This window comes from Rhyacophila brunnea, unplaced genomic scaffold (assembly GCF_057557595.1).
Source record: "Rhyacophila brunnea isolate RB1 unplaced genomic scaffold, BYU_Rbru_1.0 scaffold_23, whole genome shotgun sequence".
Lineage (NCBI taxonomy): Eukaryota > Metazoa > Arthropoda > Insecta > Trichoptera > Rhyacophilidae > Rhyacophila > Rhyacophila brunnea.
The window spans coordinates 26,752,067-26,775,425 of NW_028232893.1; the positions used below are offsets into that span (position 1 = coordinate 26,752,067).

At 35.6% G+C, this 23,359-nt stretch overlaps 1 protein-coding gene across 2 annotated transcripts in view; it reads right to left on the minus strand.

The window, feature by feature from the left end:
- Window positions 1-23,359, minus strand: part of LOC147069781 (Fanconi anemia group J protein homolog) — a 215,940-nt gene that overhangs the window by 42,762 nt on the left and 149,819 nt on the right. For both annotated transcript variants that reach the window (XM_085950539.1, XM_085950537.1), the window contains exon 4: window positions 16,649-16,786. In XM_085950539.1, the coding sequence (XP_085806665.1) occupies window positions 16,649-16,786 (138 nt within the window). The remainder of the gene's footprint in view (window positions 1-16,648; window positions 16,787-23,359) is intronic.

Consider the following 23,359-nt stretch of genomic DNA (forward strand, 5'->3'; position numbering starts at 1 on the left):
AGTAGGTACCTGTGTATATTTGAGGAATTTTGTTTTATTATTATTTAACTTTTTTTGGTTTCAGTCAATTTATTTGCGTCTAGGCAGCATTAAGCTATATTTAATACACAATATTATAGTAGTAAGTAATGAAAATATGACATTTAATTCATTTTCGAAAAACTTTCTTAATACCGAAAATAGCGGTATTTCGGATTTTTAAAACCGGTATTTCGGTATCGATAAATAAATGAATACCGGTTTTGAAATACCGGTATTGCAATCCCTAATCTATATGGCACAATATTACACCAGAATATTACAAGAATCGAGATTACTTTGTTTCCTACCGCTGACCACAGTGCATGTGTTAAAACCAAATGACTTAGGGGAGAGGGCGATGTATCTACCTACATGGCGGGTGTTTTGTTACTCCGCCACGATTTAATTAAGTCCTCGAGTGCGTCGAGAGTCCCTCTTCAAAACCTGCGAGGGACTTAGATTCTTACCATACAAGTCTTCAGTAATATGCACCTAAGTAGATAAGTACACCCACGACGGCCGCGCGGCTTAAGCGTCGGAATATAGTCGTGGGTGGTTCGTATCCTGGGTCTGGCAAGTACACATATTATTTTTAAATTTGTGTATGAGTCAGAGTATGGACCTAATAGGCTGACATCCATTTCTCGTAAAAGACAAGATCTGTTAATACAAACCTCCGCGCTGTGGAGGTCCATATGATCTTATTTGGATCGGACATGGTCGAAAAAAAAGTAGTTAGGTAAGTAGAGTAAGTAGGTACCTATACGTTTATACCTAGACTTTTTACTATACTGATACGCCTATTTGCCTGATTACCTCATATAAAATTAGATCAAATGACATTCGCTTGTATTAATATATCTATAGTAGGTACAGTAATAAATAATTACAAGATAAAAATAACTTTTTATATACAACGTTTATAAATTTTCTGTTGAATCATATAAACTTGACTTGACTAGCTTAAACCATCAAAAAAAAATGTACTTGACAGAAATACTGAATAAACATAGAATACTGAAATGTCATTTTGACATTTCATATTGATTTTCACAGTAACGCACGTATATATTAATAATTTAGTTGCTAGGACCTCAGACCCCTAGCAACCAATAATAGTGTTTTACTTTTTACGGATTTCTTCCGAAATAACTTTTCATACAAAACAGAATTAACTGAAAATGAATTCAATTCTACTTAAAGATGGCTAAAAGTATTAAAAGAATGCATTGGCATCGTGTTCTGGTGTATTCTAACAGTTTCAAATGTCTAGCTAGTCGGGAAGTTAGTTAAAAATCGATTGCAAGATTTGTACTGGATAAACAACCACCGGACAAACAAGAATACGACCTAATAAAAACGTTGTAATAAATAAATAATACTTATATGTAAAAATATATTTTTAGAATATATCCATCATTTCCATCCTAGATCCGGAGTGAAAAGTTATGAAGCATATTATACTCTAGTTACCTTTACTAATCTATAATATATGAAGGTTAGTGACGATAAAACAGGGACATGTTTTACCTCTCTAAGGTACTCGTATCATCGATGCCGTGAGGGTCCGTGTCCGGAAACTTGTGCGTATGCAGTTCGCCGTATCACACTTCATCGTGAAATGTTGTATCGGAAATAGGTAGGATATGGCCGTATATTAAAGACCGTCCAACCTCTTTGACTCTTATACCTACTAACATAAAATTCATATGTAAATAAAACACGGTTTTTGTCGGTTTACACTTTACAGGAAGCCTGCAGCAAACAAATTTTGAAATTAGCCGGTATACTACTGGATTATTTGTTAGGTTAGGTTAGGTTTTCATTCTTGAATTCATGAATTTTGCCAAAATCAGCAATGAAAATTGAATCTAATAAAATTGGAGACCGTATAGAATACGGTTATCTCTTTCCGATAGAAAGCTCACGGCGAACTGTGTCACGGTGAAATATTTTACGTACAATTTACATGTAGTAACCTTATTTTTTTTAATTATTAATAACCATGTCCTTGCTTTTTCGTACAAGGTGGTTGTTAGTAATTTTTAACACCCAGGCTTTGAGCAAAACACATAAATGTTTTTGTTATGACCGGGAATCGAACCCAGAACTCTCGGGTGGAAGGCCAGCGCCTTACCCACTGCAACACGAGAGCCGCCTTGTAGTAACCTATTAATTGATACACACAGAAACTGGCTTTAGGTATATAGCCGGGAATCTCTTTAGTACCTAGGTACCTATATATTTTAGTTCTCACCTCGACACTTGTCATATATCGTGCTCATTTTTCTTTCCTCCATAATGTGTCACATGCGAGGCTCTTGAAACATAGGGGATATATGTAAATATTTGCCTAGGTGCCTATGTATAGAAATTCAACCCTCCGCTTTGGGGTAGAAAGCGGCTCCCTTTCCGCCTAACCCCGCGCGGCCATTCAAAATTAATCCCCTTTTTAGTTAGACGGTAATGGATACGTCTAATGACGCCATTTTTACCGCTCTTTACGCCATGTGAGTTGTAGGTATAATAAACTACATACTAGGCCGTGTTTAATATTAAGTATAGTTTCATGCCTACTTGTAATTTCTCTGAGACGTGGCAAATAATTGGGATTGAATTAAGTATATTAGTAATGTAATAAAGAATCTAGTATTCTTAAGGGGGGACATGCTCAGCGTAGGTCAAAATGGAGCTTTTGTTCTATTTTCAAAGCATGATCCTGGACATTCCTTAAACGTTGAAGATAATCTATTTATATAATTTTGAAGCCTTATTATCCTTTATATTTATTTTAAACATTTTATGACTGCATAAAGTATTTTTATTACATAAAATAGTATTCTTTTAAACCTCTCGCTCTAATGTTTTAGAATATAGTCATATTTCAGTACATAAATGTGCAGTGGTGTTAAGATTTTACGCATTTATAAAACCATCAGTATAATTTATGTCGACATTATTATAGTGAAATATTTACGATAAAAAATTATATTGATAATCTCTGTGATCCCAAATTTGACAAGAATTAGGCATTTTATTATTGAAAAAATAGGAAAGATTAACACATCGGAAGATAATTATAAAGATACTGATTATAAGCTATGTCTTTGACCATTCAAGTGTGATAAACATCCTACGAATAATGATTGCTTTATAATAATTATTGACCTAAGAATAAGGCAGTGTTTTTTTGAAATACGCCATTTCTTTTGGCATTCCCCAGTAGTTAAGCTACAACATACGGCCGTAGCCATAAATTGACAAACTATAATTGAAGTATGGAGTAAAATGATGTTAACGCGCGTGTTTGAACATGTATCGTTTAAAAAAAAAAATCGGTTAGGTACATGTTCTAGTTTGTCATGAACTAGTTTCAGTTCCCATTAATTCTGAGTTCCCTGCTTAAAACCTTGTAAAAAATCATTATTGTTTTTGCCTTGCGACGGTCACATCTAAATTGTACGTAAAGCATTTCAGCGTAGCACAGTTTGCCGTGAGATTTCGTAACGGAGAGAGATTACCGTATACCTACTACATGGTCCTCAATTTGATTAGATTCAATATGAACATTAATTTAATTTTCATAGCTGTTTTTGGCAAAATTGAATGAAAACCTAACCCAACCTAACAAATAATCCAGTATATCGGCTATTTTCAAAATATGTTTCCTGCTGGCTTCCTGTGAAGTGTAAACCGACAAGAACCGTGTTTTATTTAGATATGAATTTTATGTCAGTACCTACTATACCACCCAAAGAGGATGGACAATCTTTAATATACGGCCATATACCTACTTCAGAACAACCAGGGAACTCAATTTTTATTTTTCTTTTCTGTGGATACAACATTTAACTGTGAAGTGTGATACGGCGAACTGCATACGTACATGTTTCCGGACACGGTATCAATACGTAAAGTAGAATCCAAAATCTTCTTCCTGACGCTACAACCATATGTCCCTCTGTCCAGGTTTGTCGTTTGTCCAAAGTTGCTTCCGTCCAGTTTAGGATGCACAACGTCTTTAAATTAAGCTTGATACTAGCCGTCCCAGGGAGGTGTCTGGAAATTTGTACGTATGCAGTTGGCCGTATCGCAGTTCACCGTGAGATGTTGTATCGGAAATAGATGGGCGTATAGTAGAGGAAGGGTGCCTATTATGAGATACTTTTTTTTGAGACATTCTCAAATCTAAAATAAATGCATTGCAGGGTATCTATTATTATAAATACATCAAACATATTGTTTACTAATAAATTTGTAGTCATGAGATTTTTCTTTCAGCCAGTTTATTTTAGATTCGCATTTTAGTGAAAAATGTCAAATAAGCTGTTCTCCAAAAAGTGTTCCTAATTTGAGATAGTCACTGTTCCTAATATGAGACTCATATTGGGAACATTATGAAAAAAAACAATAGCTGTAATTGATATGAATAATTATATATTTGTTTACATTTCACATGGTCTCATTTAATCCATGTCCACCTTTTATTCAAATATTATCATAACAAAATACACAAATAAAAACATATCCTGCTGTTAAATTTCCACAATCTTCGTGACTCCATTTGAAACACCCGCGTCCATTTTTCTACTCTTGTATCTTCCGTAAAATTCCAACTACAGTAAATAAATACACATCGCATCATTTTCATCATCGTCGTCATCAGCACTATCATCTCTTCTCCACCTTCGCTTGACGACAACTCAGATTTCTCCTTCTTCTTTCTTTTAATTTATTTATAATTTTTCTTTCCCATCGCTTTTTCCATTCTAGATTTCTTTTTTTCCTCAGCCGTCTTTTCTTTTTGTATTTTGATTTTGTTCGCTTACTGGGTCTCGATCATCTTTGACATAACGATTCAGTATGCCTTTTGGTACTCCGAACTGTTTGGCAGCTTTCAGATATCCCATTTCTTTCTTGCAAACGGCATTCATAGCTTGAAACATAGACCCGGGGTCCCAGCTTTTCTTTTTTGACGGAGGCATCTATGGACAATATAATATAAAACATACACACATTATAAACGTTGATATGGTATCAAATTAAAATGTGTCCCTAATATGAGATATCTCATATTGGGCACACCCAAGTATCTCATTTTAGGCTCATTCAAAATTTGACATAATAAAATTAACTATTCTTCTTCTAGAGTCGATAATGATACAGAAGATACTCAAATATAAATTAAACTACCAAACTACATGTTTAATTAAGAAATAAACATAGTACGATACCTTAGAGATGTTCTACGATCATCAAAAGTAGCATGCGCCAAAATTTCTTGGACGAGTGATCGACGAAAACACACATACATCACCAAAAACAGGCGCTGCACCCTGCGCACCGACAGTCGTTTGGAGCTATTACTCCTCGCTACCATGTGACACCATCACCATATTTTATTATCGTCCGGTTGCTGAGTTATTGCTATATCTCATATTAGGCACCTATCTCATAATAGGCACCCTTCCTCTATTGGGATTAAATTCATGTCAAAATAAAACACTTAAAAATACGAAATAAAAACCATCAGATTAGAACGGCAAGCCAGAAGAAAATAGCTGGATAAGAGCGTACATAAGTAAAACGGCAAATAATTTTCAACAGTATGTGGGACGTAATTTCGGCCGCGTTGCCAGTCGGAGAGCGATAGTCGACCTGTGAGTACGCCAATTTGTTTTGTGATGGCGTCGGAGGAATATATTCTTAAATCGTGTAAAGATGACTAAAAAACGTTCCGCATGTAGGTACTTGAAAAAGAAAACATGTCAATGAATATACTATTATTATTACGAATATAATCATAAACATAACAATAAAAGGACGCATGTTGATTTTTTATGACAAATTATATTTCGTTCGGCTCGCGTCATTTGCACAATCCGCGCATCGCCTAGTCACAATCTCTTTAGACCATGCCTCAGCTGAGGTATAGCCTTAAGTAAATTAGAAATACAATCATAAGTAGGTACCTACCGTATGTGAGTCACCATCATCATACGGCATTATTATCAGATATTTGATACCAGTTAATATCAAATTAATGTTTTAGAATCTAATAAATATATGGCAAATTGCTGTCTGCAAAGCTCCACGAACAACGCGTAATGTTTTGATCTCATTGCTATACGACCATTTTCCGGTAAGACAGCTCACAATAAACTCGCTAATAAACTCGTAGTTCAATAATTTCAAGAACTTTTTATATACAACGTTTTTAAATTTTCTGTTGAATCATATAAACTTGACTTGACTAGCTTAAACGATCAAAAAAATTTGTACTTGATAGAAATAATACTGAAATGTGATTTTGACATGTCATATTGATTTCCATAATAACGCACGTATATATTAATAATTTAGTTGCTAGGACCCCAGACCCCTAGCAACCAATAATGGTGTCGAAATAACTTTTCATACAAAACAGAATTAACTGAAAATGAATTCAATTCTACTTAAAGATGGCTAAAAGTAGCAAAAAATGCATTGGCATCGTGTTCTGATATGTTCTAAAAGTTTCAAATGTCTAGCTAGTCGAGAAGTTAGTTAAAAATCGATTGCAAGATTTGTACCGGACAAAGAACCACCGGAAAAATAAGAATATGAGATAAGAAAAACCAGGGCTTTTTTTCCATTTAACGCGGTGGAACGGCGTTCCGGCACCTTTTTTCACGGTTTTATTTCAAAATCAATTAAACGAAAAAATATTTGCGCTTAAGTAATTACAATAATAATTCGTTAAAATGATAAAATAAGGTACAGGTGGAAGCCATTTTGAATGTTGGCGTGTTAGTGAAGTAACCGTATAGTTTAAATAGCAAACATGCGTATGTAACTAGCTTCATACGTATGCTGCGTATTATGATTTTGACAGTTTGACGTTTATCGCATGGCAGCATCTGCGTATATTGTTATTTACGTTTGTTTAGTCAGTTTGTGTTACGATTACGTGTTGTGCAACTATTTTATATATTATTTAGTGCAACCCCAAGTTTAAATATGAAAAAAATTTCCTGTTACTTCTCAACCACCGGCAGCGGCGCCGATTCCGCAAATAAAAAGCTCAAAACAGAAACGATGACAGAAGATATGGAAATATCGGTACATGTAGATGTTCCTGAATCATCTCTAGCTGATCTCGGGGATCAAGGTCGAACTCAAAACGATTGGCCAGACTGCTGGTCATTAGATCAAAAAAACGATTTTTGCTCAAAAAACGAATGGTTGAACGTACACAAAATGATCAATCCTCCTATTGATCCGAAAATATTTTATTCCACGTTGAAAACGTCAATTGAAAAAAGGCTGCTAGATAATAAAGATGTTGAGTTTGCACTTTGGGCTCGCGTACTTGACCAAAAATATTGGCCTGAAGACATTGATAATCGGTTGACATTTGGAGAGATGGAAATTAGAAACATTTCGATCAGGCTACAACTAGATGAACGAGAAATGATTCGTGGATTTCGCGAATACATTCTCGAAAAGACATATTCTGAAAAACTCTTGCGTTTGGTATATGCTCTGAATTCTATTCCCATTTCTTCAAGTGAATGTGAACGGGGGTTTTCGCAAATGAATCTTATTATTACCCCAACAAGAGCTTCGTTAAACACTAAAACAGTTTCGGCACTCTTGTTCATCAAACTCGTGGGACCACCCTTGACACTTTTCGATCCTTCAAAATATGTTGATAGGTGGTTACTTAAAGGAAGACATTCGGCCTTAGACTCTAACACTAAGAAAAGGAATCGAGATGATGTATCAGACGAGAATTGGAAAAAACTTTGGAAATCACTCTAAACTTTTATTCAAGTTCATAAATAAATACATTACATATGTATTTACAATTATATTTTAAAGTTAGTCTTATTTAGTCTTATTTGTACAATATATTTCAAATATAATGTATGTATTTTATTGTTTCTGTAGCTTTGTTTTGACTAAAATAAAAAATTATCGTAAAAATCAACCTTTTTTTGTTCGCTTCGTGGCATAGCTCCTTTAAATTTCATTTAAGTGACATTTGAATATAATTTTATTTAGTAAAAAGCTTGACATGAAGTGAGTTCCGGCACCTTTTTTTTTTAAAAAAAAGCCCTGAGAAAAACGTTGTAATAAGATGCCCGTAGCTTAATTGGAAAAGTATACTGGCGCGAATCCAGCAAATACAGGTTAAAATCCCGTCGGGTTTCGTATTTTTTCCACAAAATGATTTTTTTCTAGCGTGTATATTATATGCATGATATGTTTTCAAATTATGTATATTTAATAAGTAATTATTGTAGTGTCACAAAGTGAACAATTCGGTCAAAATGTAAAACCAGCAAAGTGGTCTATATTTTAGTAGGTCGGTTACCCAAGATTAGTTTCAAACGCTCAAAACAGTAGCTGTAAGTTGTAATAATATGTCGGCTATCGTCTCAGAAGCTGTTCCCACAGGGTGGGTATCTGGTGCCAGCGGTAGGACCTAATTCCAGCCCCGGGCAAGGATGGGATGCGAACCCGCGTAACGCTTGTCCCGGCTAACATGGCCCGACATGGCCAATCAGCGAAACCGGCGGTGCGTATGAATAGCGCTTATATCTGCCGCTACGGGGAGGCCAGAGGTAAATAACCGACGATACAGGAATTCGATTTTGAAAATGTTTGTTTTAAATAAACAATTTAGGCTCTACCTATATGGAAAGAGTCGGTTATATGTACATCGTACGTATTAAACGCGAATTATATTATAGTGCATGTCGCTGACCATCACGTGACGTCACAGAAAGCTGCCGCTACGGAATAAAGTGTGTGATGTCGTTTTTATTAGTGTTTAAAATGTGATCAGACTGATCCCGTAGCACATTTTGAACCTTTAAACTAACATTGTCAGTTGGCAAAATCTCCCGAAATCACCAGTACAATAATGAGGTCACCTCACGTTGAACTGCACTGCATCGACACCTGCATGACTCAATGAACGTTTTTATCATCTTCTACATGCCTACACTTTTCGACTGTTAAATTAATTATTTCAGTGGCAGATCTATATTATATGATACTGGCAATACAATAATATATAGGAAATCCACAATGGGGTGTCCCCAGGGATCAGTTCTTGGACCCCTTCTATGGAATATCCTTTTTGATGACCTCCTGTCGATCACGCTTCCAAGCGACTGTAGTATTATTGCCTATGCGGATGACGCGCTTCTCCTTGTGAGTGCGAACAGCCGCAATGGTCTTTTGACTCACTTTTGCTCCGCATAAAACAGAATCCATCCTCCTCAAGGGAGCAGCCAACCTCACTTCAAGGTCGCCCACCATCCGTATGGGTAGTACTTTAGTTAAAGTCAAAGATAAGGTTACATATCTAGGCATTTTATTGGATGACAAATTATCATTTATGCAACACGCCAAAACTTCGGTGGCTAAAGCCAAAGCAGCTTACCATCGGGTCTCCTGGCTTACTGGAAGTAATTGGGGACTTAAGTTCAGATCTCTTAAAATAGCTTATGATGCAATATATATGAGTATCGCTGGATATGCCGCCAGCACGTGGTATCATAGATGTAAGTTATTGTCCATCCGGAAAACTCTTCTCAGCGGTCAACGCTCAGCATTACTTGCCCTCACTAAGGCTTATAAGACGACTTCTACCGACGCGTTGCCTGTCCTTGCTGGAGTGCTTCCGTTAGACCTGCACATTCAAGTCCGTGGTGCCACGACCGCCTTGCTTGGGGGTCTGGGGGCGGAGGTTGGCGGTATCTTTATATCGCCGCCTTTAGGTCTTGGATCCATGAGCCGGTGCGCTCGAAAAGTTATTGTACGCGACCTGGCGTATGACACGGCACTGCGTGTGTGGCAGGGGCGATGGACCACTTCTTCCAAGGGCAGACAAACGCATTTGTTGTTTCCTAATATTAAGTGGCGCATGGAGATAACCAGATTGACTCCAGACCATTGGACTTCTCAGTTCTTAACCGGACACGGTGGTTTTGCCTCCGAGCTCTGTCAGCTTGGCCTAATAGAATCTCCGACTTGCTTATGTGGCGAATTGCAGGATGCCGATCACATCCTCTGGGAGTGTCCCTATATGTCGGTTGAAAGGGAAGAGCTTCTCAAGTCGGTCCGGCCCTCAGTTGGACCGGTCGGCCATTGCGACTTGGTATCTACGAGGGAAAATTTCTTAGCTTTTAAAAAGTTTGCGGCATTATACGGCAAGCGAGAAGGTCTTTTCTCATCGAGAATTGACCGTAATACATTATATGGAATTAGGGATCACGCACACTCTAGTGCACGCCAACCAAGGCCTTGGGAAGTTGCTCCTGGGACACTTTCGGCACAAATTTGAACAGCGCCTATCGTTCGTTACGCCACGGTAAACGCCTGCATAACGGGTGTGGAGACGTGGCGGGTGGTGGAGGGAAAAGCAAGAATGTCATGTCAAAATCAAGTTTTTTTTGTTTTTAGCGGTTGGCACTATGTATTTTCTATAAGAATGTTGTCTATTATCTATGGTCAGCAGGTTGGGTTCTGTTCAAAATACTATCTATGGATGTCATGTCGCAAGTAATTTCAACGTAGATACGCACGCGTAGAAACTGTTAAAATTAATTGAAATTAGCATGAATAATTAATAATAATTCAAGTTACTAATACATTATTATAGTCGGCACTCTTCATAAATGTCATTCTTCAGTGAAATGACAGAGATGGTGTTCGTTCAAAATATTCTGCAAAATGACAAAAGCATAGGCAACATTTGTCACCGCGACAGCGTGACAGTAGGCGACATGCACCTCAATTTGATTCGCGCTTTAGATTCAGCGACGTACCTAGTCAAAGTGCATCCCTTAGACAGACTAAAGATTGCCTTCCCCTTTCATTTTTAGTCTTAAATTGTATGTGAAATTGTTAAGTTAGGTTAGGTTACCTCAGTGGCGAAGACTCCATACTATGCGATAATTTAAAGTCTGAAAAATATTTTTTAATTGCACATTGATATATTTAATATAAATAATCACTTCATTATTTCATAAAAATAATTAAATTTGACAACGAGAGATGTCGTGTATGTAGGAATGTATTATACAGATTACAAAACAATCTGCAAAGTATTAAAAAAATATACCACAGCGCGCCATCTGTCTTGACGTAAATAAATATATGTGAAGGAATTGTGAATTTTTTTCGTATGAACTTTACGTCACGTAACCTCAGTCAGTCTATCGAATTGTATAAAATATGGTAGGCTCCTATCACAGAGCCTAAAAATTTCGCGCATAATATGAACTTTGTCGAAAATAATTAATAATAATTACCTAGATAATTAAAAAAAAAATATATGGCGTTCAATTGAATATTAACAAATGTTTTGCAAAATACGTAATACATTAGAGCATGGTTTCCCAAACTATGGGTCGCGAGCGAATATTGAGTGGGCCCTCGCCACTGTATACACGAATTAAAAAAAATAGGAAGTGATAAATTTGATATTTCATTCAGCTAAATACCGAAATAAATTGGATAAATATCAAACTCACTGCGATTAAAAGTAACTAAAGTTGAAGTTGATGTTAAAACTGTAATGAAGAAAAGTAAGAAACAAATACATCCTTCCCATTGAAATAACTTTGTAAAAAAACCTTGCAGGTGTAGGTATTTAAGTAATATTTTTTTTTTATTTAAGTTGTGTTTCTTATTTCAACAGTCTTTCATTCATATTGGTAACACTTATAATTTTTTTTTTAATTTCAATTAGAACAAATAAGACAGCATTAAGTAGTTCCACGACTCGCCACTAGGGAATTTGAACATTACCAATATTTATGCCCTCTTTTCTCTAAGACAGCTAAGAGGTGGGTCCCAAGATTGGAAATTTTTGTTAGATGGGTCGGAGCCCAGTCAACCTTGGGAACCACTGCATTAGAGTATTATAGATTATTAATAACACTCATCGCTCAATTTTATGTCGTCAGTGAGTTTTAAAAGTTTCATTGAGTTAGTGTGTCGTTGTCATTATTGTGTACCTATTCATTAGTAGTAATGTTGTAGTATCTTCTTATTTCTCGTGTAGGTATACCTGACAAGTGTGATATTTTTCTCAGATCTCCACAGCCTACCTATTTCCAAAAGCCACCCTTCGCCACTGGCATTTAGTAATTTCAAACGATTAAATATGGTTTTGTACCCCTGCTCGATCCCGCGGGGCAACTAATGAAACGGAGGCAATATCATGTAAGCAGATATTTCTGATTGTGGGCCATTGTACCGAATCAGGGGGGCGCAAAATTTTTAAATCTAACTACTTGCCAACCTTTCTACCGAAATATAGGCAGGCGCTATCTCGACAACTCAATCTTTCGTAGATAATATACAAAAAAAATAATTATTCGAATAACAAATATGTTTCATGAAGCCATAGACAGAATATTGAGTGGGTAGATCTAGCTAGTTTTTGTTAGTAAAAATAAATTAGTACTTAAATAATTATTAAATTCTAATGGATTGTAGTTTTGTAGCTACTATTCCATTTGATTTCTTTTATTTTGTTAACTGTCAATTCATGGTGGAACTGCATTGTATTGTTGTTTTAGTTTAATTTTTTTTTGTAGTACTTATTCTACTTTTAATCAATAAATTTGGACCGGTTTCGTCCGCTTCAGAGGTACATTTTCAACATGTTGAGTTGATGAGTTGAAAATGTCCCTCTGAGGCGGACGAAACCGGTCCTAATTTATTGATTAAAAGTGGAATAAATACTAAAAAAATGCGTTTTATCAAACTAAAACAACAATATTACATTAGAGTCGTTTTTTGGGACCCGGGAAACAAAACTTAAATCAAATAGAATTTAAATTTAAATTCCATCAAGTAGGTAGGTCCCTACCTTCGGTCGATAGTATCTAACTATTAATTAAAGCTATACCTCAGTTGAGGCATGTTCTAAAAAGATCGTGGCTAGGCGATGCGCGGATTGTGCAAATGACGCGTGCCGAACGAAATATAATTTGTCATATAAATCCAACATGCGTCCATTTAATGTTCTATTAGTAACAATAATAATAAATTCATTGACATGTTTTCTTTTTAAAATAAATGGGTAACGTTTTTTAGTCATCTTTACACGATTTAAGAATTAAGCAATCAAAATCAAATTTATTTATTTTACATATAATGAACATAACAAATTATAAATTCAAAGCGTTCACGACATGACATAAAATAAGTGTTAAAAATTAAAAAAAATAAAAACACGGAGAAGTGTGAGTTAATAATACAATAAGTAATAAAATAAGAAATAAAATAGGAAAAGAAATAAAATAAAATAATAAAATAAAAATAGATGGAAGCACACAGAGTGAACTTTGATAGACCCTATCTTAAAATCTTATAAAACAACGTCCACCTAAATTCACCATCACGTAAGTGGGATATATCAATATCCGAAGCGATTATATTAAACATGGTCATTGCCCACCCAATTGGCATTACTAATGGCAGGTTAGTTCTGCACCGTGTGAAAACAAACAACGGATGTCCTCGATTCCTAAGGTAATTATCAGAGACACACAAGCCAACACCACCAAGAATGGCAGAGTTCACATTTACGCCGCGTCTGAAGTCTGAAAAAATACGTAGCTAAATAAAATCGATACCCCCGTCGCCATCACGAAACAAATTGACGTGTTCACAGCTCGACGTTCGATCTCCGATTGCCAGCGAGTCCAAAATTTCGTCGCGCCTATAGTTGAAAATTATTTGCTGTTTCACTGAAGTACCGTCTTAATAAAATATTTATTACGCAATTCGTTTGATTGTATGTAAATTGTACGTATTACATTTCGGCGCATTACAGTTTACCGTGAGATGTATTACCGGTTAGAGATAGTCGTGTAGTATTCAGATAAAAAATAACGCATTATTCGTGGAGCGTTCCAGACAGCAATATTGTAATTTTATTATATCCAATAAGAACATTAATTTTATAATTACGATGTCATTATTGTCAGATATTTTTTGATAGGTAGACTATTTGATACCGACGAGCATTTTATATAGATATATTACGATATGATTGATTCATTTCTAATTTACATGCCTGCCTATTTAATCAGTCTTTCCCTTGTATTCTGATGGTTTTAATTAAGTATTTTAACCAAATATACATGAATTTAATCTCAATACTATACGGCCATCTATTTCCGTTACAACATCTCACGGCGAACTGTGATATGGCCAACTGCATACGTAATTTGCAATGTTCAGCACTACTTATTTTCTATAACAATGTTGTTTATTATCTATGGTCTGGAGGTTAGGTTCGTTCAAAGTATTATCTATGGGTGCAATATCGCAAGTAATTTTAACGTGCCTACGTGCACACGTAGAAACTGGTAAAATTAATTGAAATTAGCATGAATAATGAATAATAATTCAAAATAGTAATACATTAGAGTTGGCACTCACCATCATTGAATTAACAGAGATGGTGATCGTTCAAAATATTCTGCAAAATGCGTGACAGTACGCGACGTGCACCATAATTTAATTGAAGCATTAGTCCATAGTTTCTTAACCGGTGGTCCGCGAAGATTTTTGGGTGGGCCGTAAAAATGTTCTGCTGTTCAAAAATAGTTACCTTGAAACCCAACATTAGAAGTGGGGTTGTATTAAGCTCAAATTACATTGGCAGATAGCGTCTGGCCCGATCGTCTGCCACGACTGTCAAACTATATTCTCTATGGTTTTCAAGGTTCGTGAGCGATCGGGACAAAAGTGGAAAATTTTCAATTATCGTCGTGCGATCCATTCATTAGCAAGCGAAGAATGCCGAAAGCGTACGAAAATAGCCGAATACGCGTCCGCTCGCGAGCCACGCAAACGGTCGTTCATTCTACTGCTCGATTTCAACAACTACAAGATGGCGAAATCTCAAAAAAAATGTATGGACCAGCGCGCTGAGGACACGGTCCTCGTGGAATTAATACACGCCAGTTAAAATATGGCCAAACTCGCTACAATTAGTCTTAATCGATTGGCTTGGAGATTCAAGCTCGCCCAGTTATTCATGATGTAAATTAACAATAACTATACGAAACTTTCTATAAATGCCAAACGGTCGCGCAAATTTCAACAGATGCTCGCTGGGTTTGACAGCTCAGTTTTTTTGACGTAAAATTGCGCGGGAATAGGTACGTTCAGTGTAGCCACCAATCTAAGAAATATCTAGTTTTCGGTCAACCTATATTTTTAATAATAGCAACACTATGTTTATTTTAAACCAATCAAAAGCAAGGACCAACGCGATTGAATCGTTGCGTGTAATTGAAAATAGTGTTAAAACGTTGGCCACGACGGTTGCTGGATCGGGTTGGGTCTGCGCGTCTGCCAATGTAATTAAAACGATACGGCGCGACGAAATTTTGGACTCGCTGGCATTCGGAGAGAGAACGTCGAGCTAGGAACACGTCAATTTGTTTCGTGATGGCGACGGGGGTATTCATTCTTAAATCGTGTAAAGTTTACTAAAAACGTTACCCATTTACTTTAAAAAGAAAACATATCAATGAATACATTATTATTGTTACTAATAGAACAATAAACAGAACATTAAATGGACGCATGTTGGATTGATATGACAAATTATATTTCGTTCGGCAGGCGTCATTTGCACCCGCGACCCGCAATCCGCGCATCACCTAGCCACGGTCTTTTTAGACCATGCCTCAACTGAGGTATAACCCAGTGGTCGGCAAACTCATTAGTCAAAAGAGCCAAATATCAACAGTACAACGATCGAGATTTCTTTTGAGAGCCAAATATCTTAAACTGAAATTATATAATATGTAGGTACACTGTTTATTAAGTCGTAATTAAACTATAGGTAGGTACACTGAAGAAAACTTGATATCATACTTAATAATGATCTTATTTATTGATAAAAATTAAATTGTAAGAAAGTTTGGGTAAGTCAGGTTTGTATGTTGATGTTTTTAATTTTAAGCACGACTCCAGGTTCTCATCAATAAGACGACTTCTCAATTTACTCTTGATTTCCTATCTTAGAAATCTTTTTACTAACCACAAAACATGGAATATTAACATTGTTGGAAGATTGTATTCAGTAAACACAGTAGACTCTTCTAAATTTCCTCAACTGCTTTCTTCCTCACCGACAGGATATTTAGTGGTAAATGACGCGTGTTCAGTTGTAAAGTGACTCCAAATTTGACTTCATGTTATGCGCCAATTTTTCCCGACAAATAATACAGGTTCGTAGATCATTTTCAAGTTAATTTTAAGTAAGATCATTTTTAAGTAAGATTCAACTTTAAATTCACAGTTTTCATCTTCCGTTTTTCTTTGCTTCTTCTTTGTAGCCATGTCATATAGGGCAGAGGGCATTTGTGGTAGAGCCGCACTCAAGAGGCCAAAGAGCCGCATGTGGCTCGCGAGCCGCGGTTTGCCGACCACTGGTATAGCCTTAAGAAACATTGTATTAGTATATTCAGTGTCTTCCAGGAATCGTATGGCAATACATTATCAGTAATAGGTTAGCGAGGGGTTTGATAGCTATATGATAATCCCGAAAGTATGTACCTGGACAAGACGAGAAATAAAGAGAAATAAAAATTACCTGTATGGGACTTGCTTGGAGTATGCTGAGCACGACAAGCTCTACTGCAGGTGGAGCCGTCTTTTTCAGGACTGGATTCGTATTCGTAATTCTTCATCAGCAAGATCATGTTATCTTGAAACATCTTGGTGATGCGCTCTGAAATCAAAGAAAAAAATCCATAAGAAATAGCATTTAATTTTCATGACTGTAGGTAATTCCTCGATGGAAGGTCATTATGTTCCACTGGCGAAGGATGGAGGTAGGCAGTTAAGATCCGACAAGAATAGTGCACACTAAACTTTGTTAGTCATACGTATGTGTTTTCATTGAACCAAGACTACAATATGCAGATAGTTTTGGTTAGTTTTTCAAAATTAATTAAGCCCTGCGTAAACCAAACCCTAATTGATAGTAGTCGAAAAATAGCTGTTTGTCTATAAAATAAAATTATGCCATTAAATCATACATAGTTTTAGATATTTTATAGATAGAAGAATATTTTTTTTATCTTATGGTTTGTTTTAGGCAGAGCTTAATAAATTTAAAAACTAACCATAAGACTATTCTGATAATAAATATAATAATAACACCATCTGCAGTATAATGCACTAACGCACTGGATGCGGATGCATTGACGTATTTATTATATTATGGAGGAAGTGTGTGAAAAAGAAAATGACCACAAAATTTTTTTCTACCTTGAAGTTTTTTTTACCATGTCTGATCCTAATAAGATTATATCATCACTGTTCTGGCAGAAGACACTAATTCGAAAAAATGACATATTGAGTTAGTACCAAAATGTTCCTTATTTCAAACTTTACCGTCTGGAAACCTTCTTAATAAATAAACAGTCTTTATTTTAAAGTCATCCTTTTTTGACTACTTAATAAACTAACATGATAGACCATTATTTCAAACATTTTAACAACTTCAAAGTCAAATTACTCAAAACTAGTATTCTCCAGTTAGTGTGTTCTGACAGAACAGAGACGATATGGGCCTTCACAGAGTGGAAGTTATGTATTAACAGATTTTGTTTTTACGAGAAATGGATGTCAGCCACTTGCTCAACATATTAGGTAGTAGCGAGGGTAGGCTGTTAAGATTCGACATAAATAGTGCACACTAAACATTGTCAGTCATACTTTTTTACTAACTGAACTAGGAATACATAATATTATACACGTAATTTTACACGGTTTTTTGTAATTCATTAAACCCTGTCTAAACCAAACAATAGTAATAAACAATATTTATTTTTTCTATCTATTTAATATCCAAAATGATTTATGATTTAAATGGCATAATTTTCAAATATTTTATAGACAGATGCGTATTATGGCGTGATTTCCCAAGGTTTAATTGAATTTAAAAAACTAACCAACACCATCTGTAAATTGTAGTCATGGTTCAATGTAAACAAGTATGTGTGACTGACAAAGTTTAGTATGTACTATCTATGGTGGATCCACCCTACCTCTACCCATCGCCACTGCAGGATAGTCTAATTGTTGTTTGATTTAATAAAATGCATTTTTTCAGATTCAGTTTCAGTTGAAAATGTCCCTCTGAGGCAGACGAACCAGTCCAAATTTATTTATTAGAGTGGAATAAGTACTACAAAAAAATGCGTTTTATTAAATAAATCAAACAACAATACAATGCAGTTCCACCATGAATTGACAGTTAACAAAATAAAAGGAATTCTATTTATTATGTGGTTTTAAGAATATTAGATTCTTTATTTCAGAAATACCATACTTAATTCAAACCCAGTTATTTGCCACGTCTCAGAGAAATGACAAGTAGCCATGAAACTATAATATTAAACACGGCCTCCAGTTAGGTACTCCATCCCTATGTGTGGTTAAAAAACCTAGACATGCATTTTTGCGCCCAGGCGCGCACACAAAAAAATTGTATGTAGGGTTTGAATTTCGAGATTCGGGATTTCCGGAAAAGAATTTTCGAGAATTCTCGAGATATCGGGAAATTTTAAAAAAACTAAAAAATCCTAAAAACAGACCATTTTTTTGAATTATTAAGAAAACAAACAAATAGAAGTAGGAAAACAAAAATAGTTCAAAACATTACTTATTAAAATAGAAATTCAAAAAACACAGACTTCAATCGCGCACGCTTTTGAGACACAAAAATCCCAGATTTTGAAAATTGCGCTTATTTTGAGTCGACGTTGGCTTAATTGTGTTAAATGCCCCGATCAGTCTTTGAACGTTTTGTGTTTTCTGTCCACTCTTTTCATATAGAAAAAAATCGTTTTTCAATTAATAATTTGATAATAAAGATATCCCGAATCTCGAGATTCGGGAATTCCCGAAATGTTAAAAATTTCTACTCTCGAGATTCAGGATGGAAAATCTCGAGAATTTCTTGAGAATTCCCGTCGAGAAATTCACGAAACCCAACTCTACGCACACTATTGCAGGTGCATAATGCGTGTTTCATTTTCGAAGGACACTCACACATTCAAACATATGCATCAAAATGTTGTGGAATCGGAATTCTATTTATTATATGTTCTGTGGTTACCTATCTTCATTTCATATTATTAGGTACCTAGGACTAGGGATTCCAATCCCGGGATCCCGAGCTATTTTCGATACATATGAATCCCGGGATTGATTAACACAATCCCGAGACTTTCGGAATTGATTTTTTTAAAACGAAAATATAACAGAAAAAATACTTTTAATAACAAATAACTACATTAGAAATAAACTGAGTTTGAATGAAGTACCTACCCTGTAAGTTGCCGATTCATTTTATTTTTTCACATAAATTAATAAAAATGAGAAAGATTGGGAAAAACAATGCTTCGCACTATTAACAAAGTAATTCCACCATGATCTCATACGTTTTACGGCAGTTTCATATTTGGCTGACTAATTAGATTTAATGAAGCGGAAAGGCTATAAATAAGTACACCATGATTTGCAAATTTGCTTGAATACTCATTCATTAAGTCTTTACTATCAGAAACAGCAATCTCATATTAATTTCACATAATTATTTATATTACAATATTAACAATAAATGTCTTAAATAGTATAAATTATACTAGATTTATTTTTGACCGATTTTATCAATGTTATTTGTAAATATAACAATTTTATATTAACAATGGAAAAAATCCAATGGAAATGGAAAGGAAAAGATCCCGGGACTAGTCCCGGGATACTAGGATTGTCAAATTATAATCCTGAAATTCCGGGATCAGAATTTTGGCTCGGGATTAGATTCCCTACCTAGGACCTAGGTATTATGTTCATTTTGTTTTTACCTTTGACCAGCGCCGGTCTTTGTTTCGCCTCTCGAGGGAGAGACGCCGCAGTATTAAATGCCACATATCAATTACACGCCATTGTCGGATTTACAAAGAGGCGGGGACGACTGTGTAACCGATAGGCCCAGGTTCGACTCGCGCACCGCGCATTTCAACACTAAGCCGATACGTTATTTGACTCCTGAAAATGTATTCTTGCAGTCGCGTTACAGCCGTTTCACACGTGGCGAATTTTATCGCCGCGGTAAAAAAAATCGCGCGTTAATATTCCGCCAAGCAGCTGCGGTGGGTCGTGGGATACAACAAGAACTCTTTCACAATACATCCGTTTGAAATGGTGGTTAGGGTTGAGACACATCTGCGTTCTTTAAAAGCGAGTATCAATGAGATTAAAACTAAAGACCAAATCTTCCTATAATTAATAAATAAGATATTTAAAAATTTTCAATTTTTAAATGATGCGAAAAAAACTGTGTCACATGCATACAATTCTCTCTTTCCGAACACACGACGAATGTATGTATTTATCGTCACGATGGCTGCGTCGGTTAAGCGTCGGGTTATGACGTCGTCGGTTCCAGATTCGAATCCTGGGTCCGGCAAGTACACATATTGTTTTTCAATTTATGTATCAGTCAGAGTATGGACCTAATAGGTTGAGCAAGTGGCTGACATCCATTTCTCGTAAAAACAAAATCTATTTACTCATTTAGTGCTAACACCGCGACTGGCGCGTTTGGAGTCGTTGGCCATTTTAGATATAATTAACGTGTTGTTTAAATGTGGTAATTAAAAGGTTAGCAGTGATTGTGTTAATACAAACCTCCACTCCGTGGAGGCCCATATGATATTCTTAGGATCGGATATGGTCGAAAATTTATCGACTGCGTTTTGCGGTTGGCGTATCACTGCCATTAATACAAATTATAAACTCATGATGCAAATTCACAACACGACGGGAACAATATTTAAACAAAAACAGCCCAACAGGAAAAATCGTAAAAAAGGGTAGGCCTACCTAACCTACAACTACTAGTTAAAATCACCGTAATTAAGTAGGATGCGCGTTGATTAATTGGAAAAGTATTTACACTGGCGCGAATCCAGTGGTTGCAGGTTCCAGTCCCGTTTTTTAAAGATTTTTTTTAGTGAGTAGGTATCAGTAGCGAAGGGTGGAGGTAGGCTGTTACGATCCGCCATAAATAGTGCAGATTAAACTTTGTTAGTCATACGTATTTGTTTTTATTGAATAAATCAAAATCAATGAGACCCTGCCTAACCAAATCATAATAGTTTTGGTATACTTTGGGCGATACGACAAAATTGTGCACACTTTTTCATTCATACTTATTTGTTTTCGTTGGATTAAAAATGCATATTACACATATTGTTGGTTCATTTTCTAAATTCATTAAAACCCTTTGGCTGCTACGATGTTTTTCAAAATCCGGGCGAGAATTGCTACCAATTATTGTCGATAAATGAAAATATTAAATTGTTTTTAGACATGTTACCACTCTAATGTATTCTTTGAACTGCAATTTGTATTTGGAACTTAATGTTTTTATTAAAAAGATGCAGATGCGATGAAAAAAAATACAATAGTTGTCATTTTGAAACCTAGTCACAAAACATAATATATCAACCCGGGTAGGTATATTACACAACAATAAAACTAAATAGATATAATGTTTAGTACCACTGAAGCAGTAGTATGTTCCCAATTTAACATTTCAGGCATCAAAAGCAAAACGACGATCGTTGTTAGCATTCCTCGTCATTATCAAAAACAACGATATATCGTTGCGTAGCATTCTAAGGGTTAAGATCTGCCTAATCCAAACTATAATAGACAAAAAATATTATTTTATCTATAAAATAACCAAAATTATGTATGGTTTAATTGCATAATTTTAGATATTCTATAGATAGACGAGTATTTTTTGGCTATTAACTATAATGGCTAGGTTTTCGCAGGGTTTAATTAAATTTTAAAAACTAACCAACACCATCTGTAAATTGTAGTCTTATTTCAATGAAAAGAAATATGTATGACTGACAATGAGTTTAGTGTGCACTATTTATGGCAGATCTTAACAGCCTTCGCCACTGGTAGGTATATGCACGAGATATTTTCAAATTATGTATGTCATGTCAGATGTCAAGATCGGTGATATTTCTATAAAAGAAAATGTACCCAGTCGGCTCTCTGTCACCCATCGCACTACTCCACGGAGCCGCTCCATAATATGGAAGAGTTATGCCCCAGTCAGCGAGTTATGGACAATTCGAAACAGGCACCGGGGGAAAAGTAAAATAAAAAAACGGTATAAATAAAAAATAGAATTAAGTATGCAAAAAAATACATCTTCGATTGTATAAATCATGTGACAATCGTAACAATAATATGATGGCGCACGTCACATTTGATCCGGCCGCCGAATACGTAAAAACTAACTCCGTTAATCAAAATGATATTGCCGTGATATGTATCTATGTAGATTTCATTTGGTTTTCGATATCAACGGGTGGCTGAAAAAAAACTAGTTAAAAATATTTTTATTATTATATTTTATGCACCTCACAGTGATTGATTGACATAGCAACAAATTGACCCAGGCCAACATGTACTTATAAGCAAGCAGTGGCGAAGGGTGGAGGTAGGCCGTTAAGATCAGCCATAAATAGTGCGCTGATACCATTAACGTCACGTGCTCTTTGCGTGTTGACTTGTCATAGCAGATACTCTATCTGCACCATAAAGAAGAATGAACAATACTTTCAAAATAATGCTCTTCGTCTGCTTCGGCAAAGGTTTAGGCATTTTAATATTAATAAGGTCCTACACTAAAACAGACACTGAATATTGGGGGGGGGGGGTTAGTACTAGAAACGACCGTGGTAAAAACAAAACGCGATTTCAGACGGGTTTTGTATTTATTGTGTTTTAAATCGTTAACCGAAACTGGCTTCAAAGCCTTCATCCACGGCGACTAGTTTTCACATTTATATCTTATTAATCTCTTCTGTAAATGTCATAAATAAATTCTAGACCGTTTAGTAGGAGTAGGTACCAGTTGCGAAGACTCAATATTAGGCGATTATTTCAAGCCTACTTCTTAAGAAAAATATTTTTAATTGCATATTGACATATTTATATAATCATTTGATTATTTCATATTCTATAATCTAAATCTAAATTTGATTTGACAACGAGAGATTTCTTATATGTAGGAATGTATTACACAGATTACAAAACAATCTGCAAAGGTTTTAAAAAAATACCACAGCGCGACATCTGTCTTGATGTAAGTAAATAAACGTCGGATTATTTTTCTAGGAATTGTGATATTTTTTCGTAACCTCAGTCAGTCTATCGAATCGCATGGTAGGCTCATATCGCAGAGCCTAAAACCATCGCG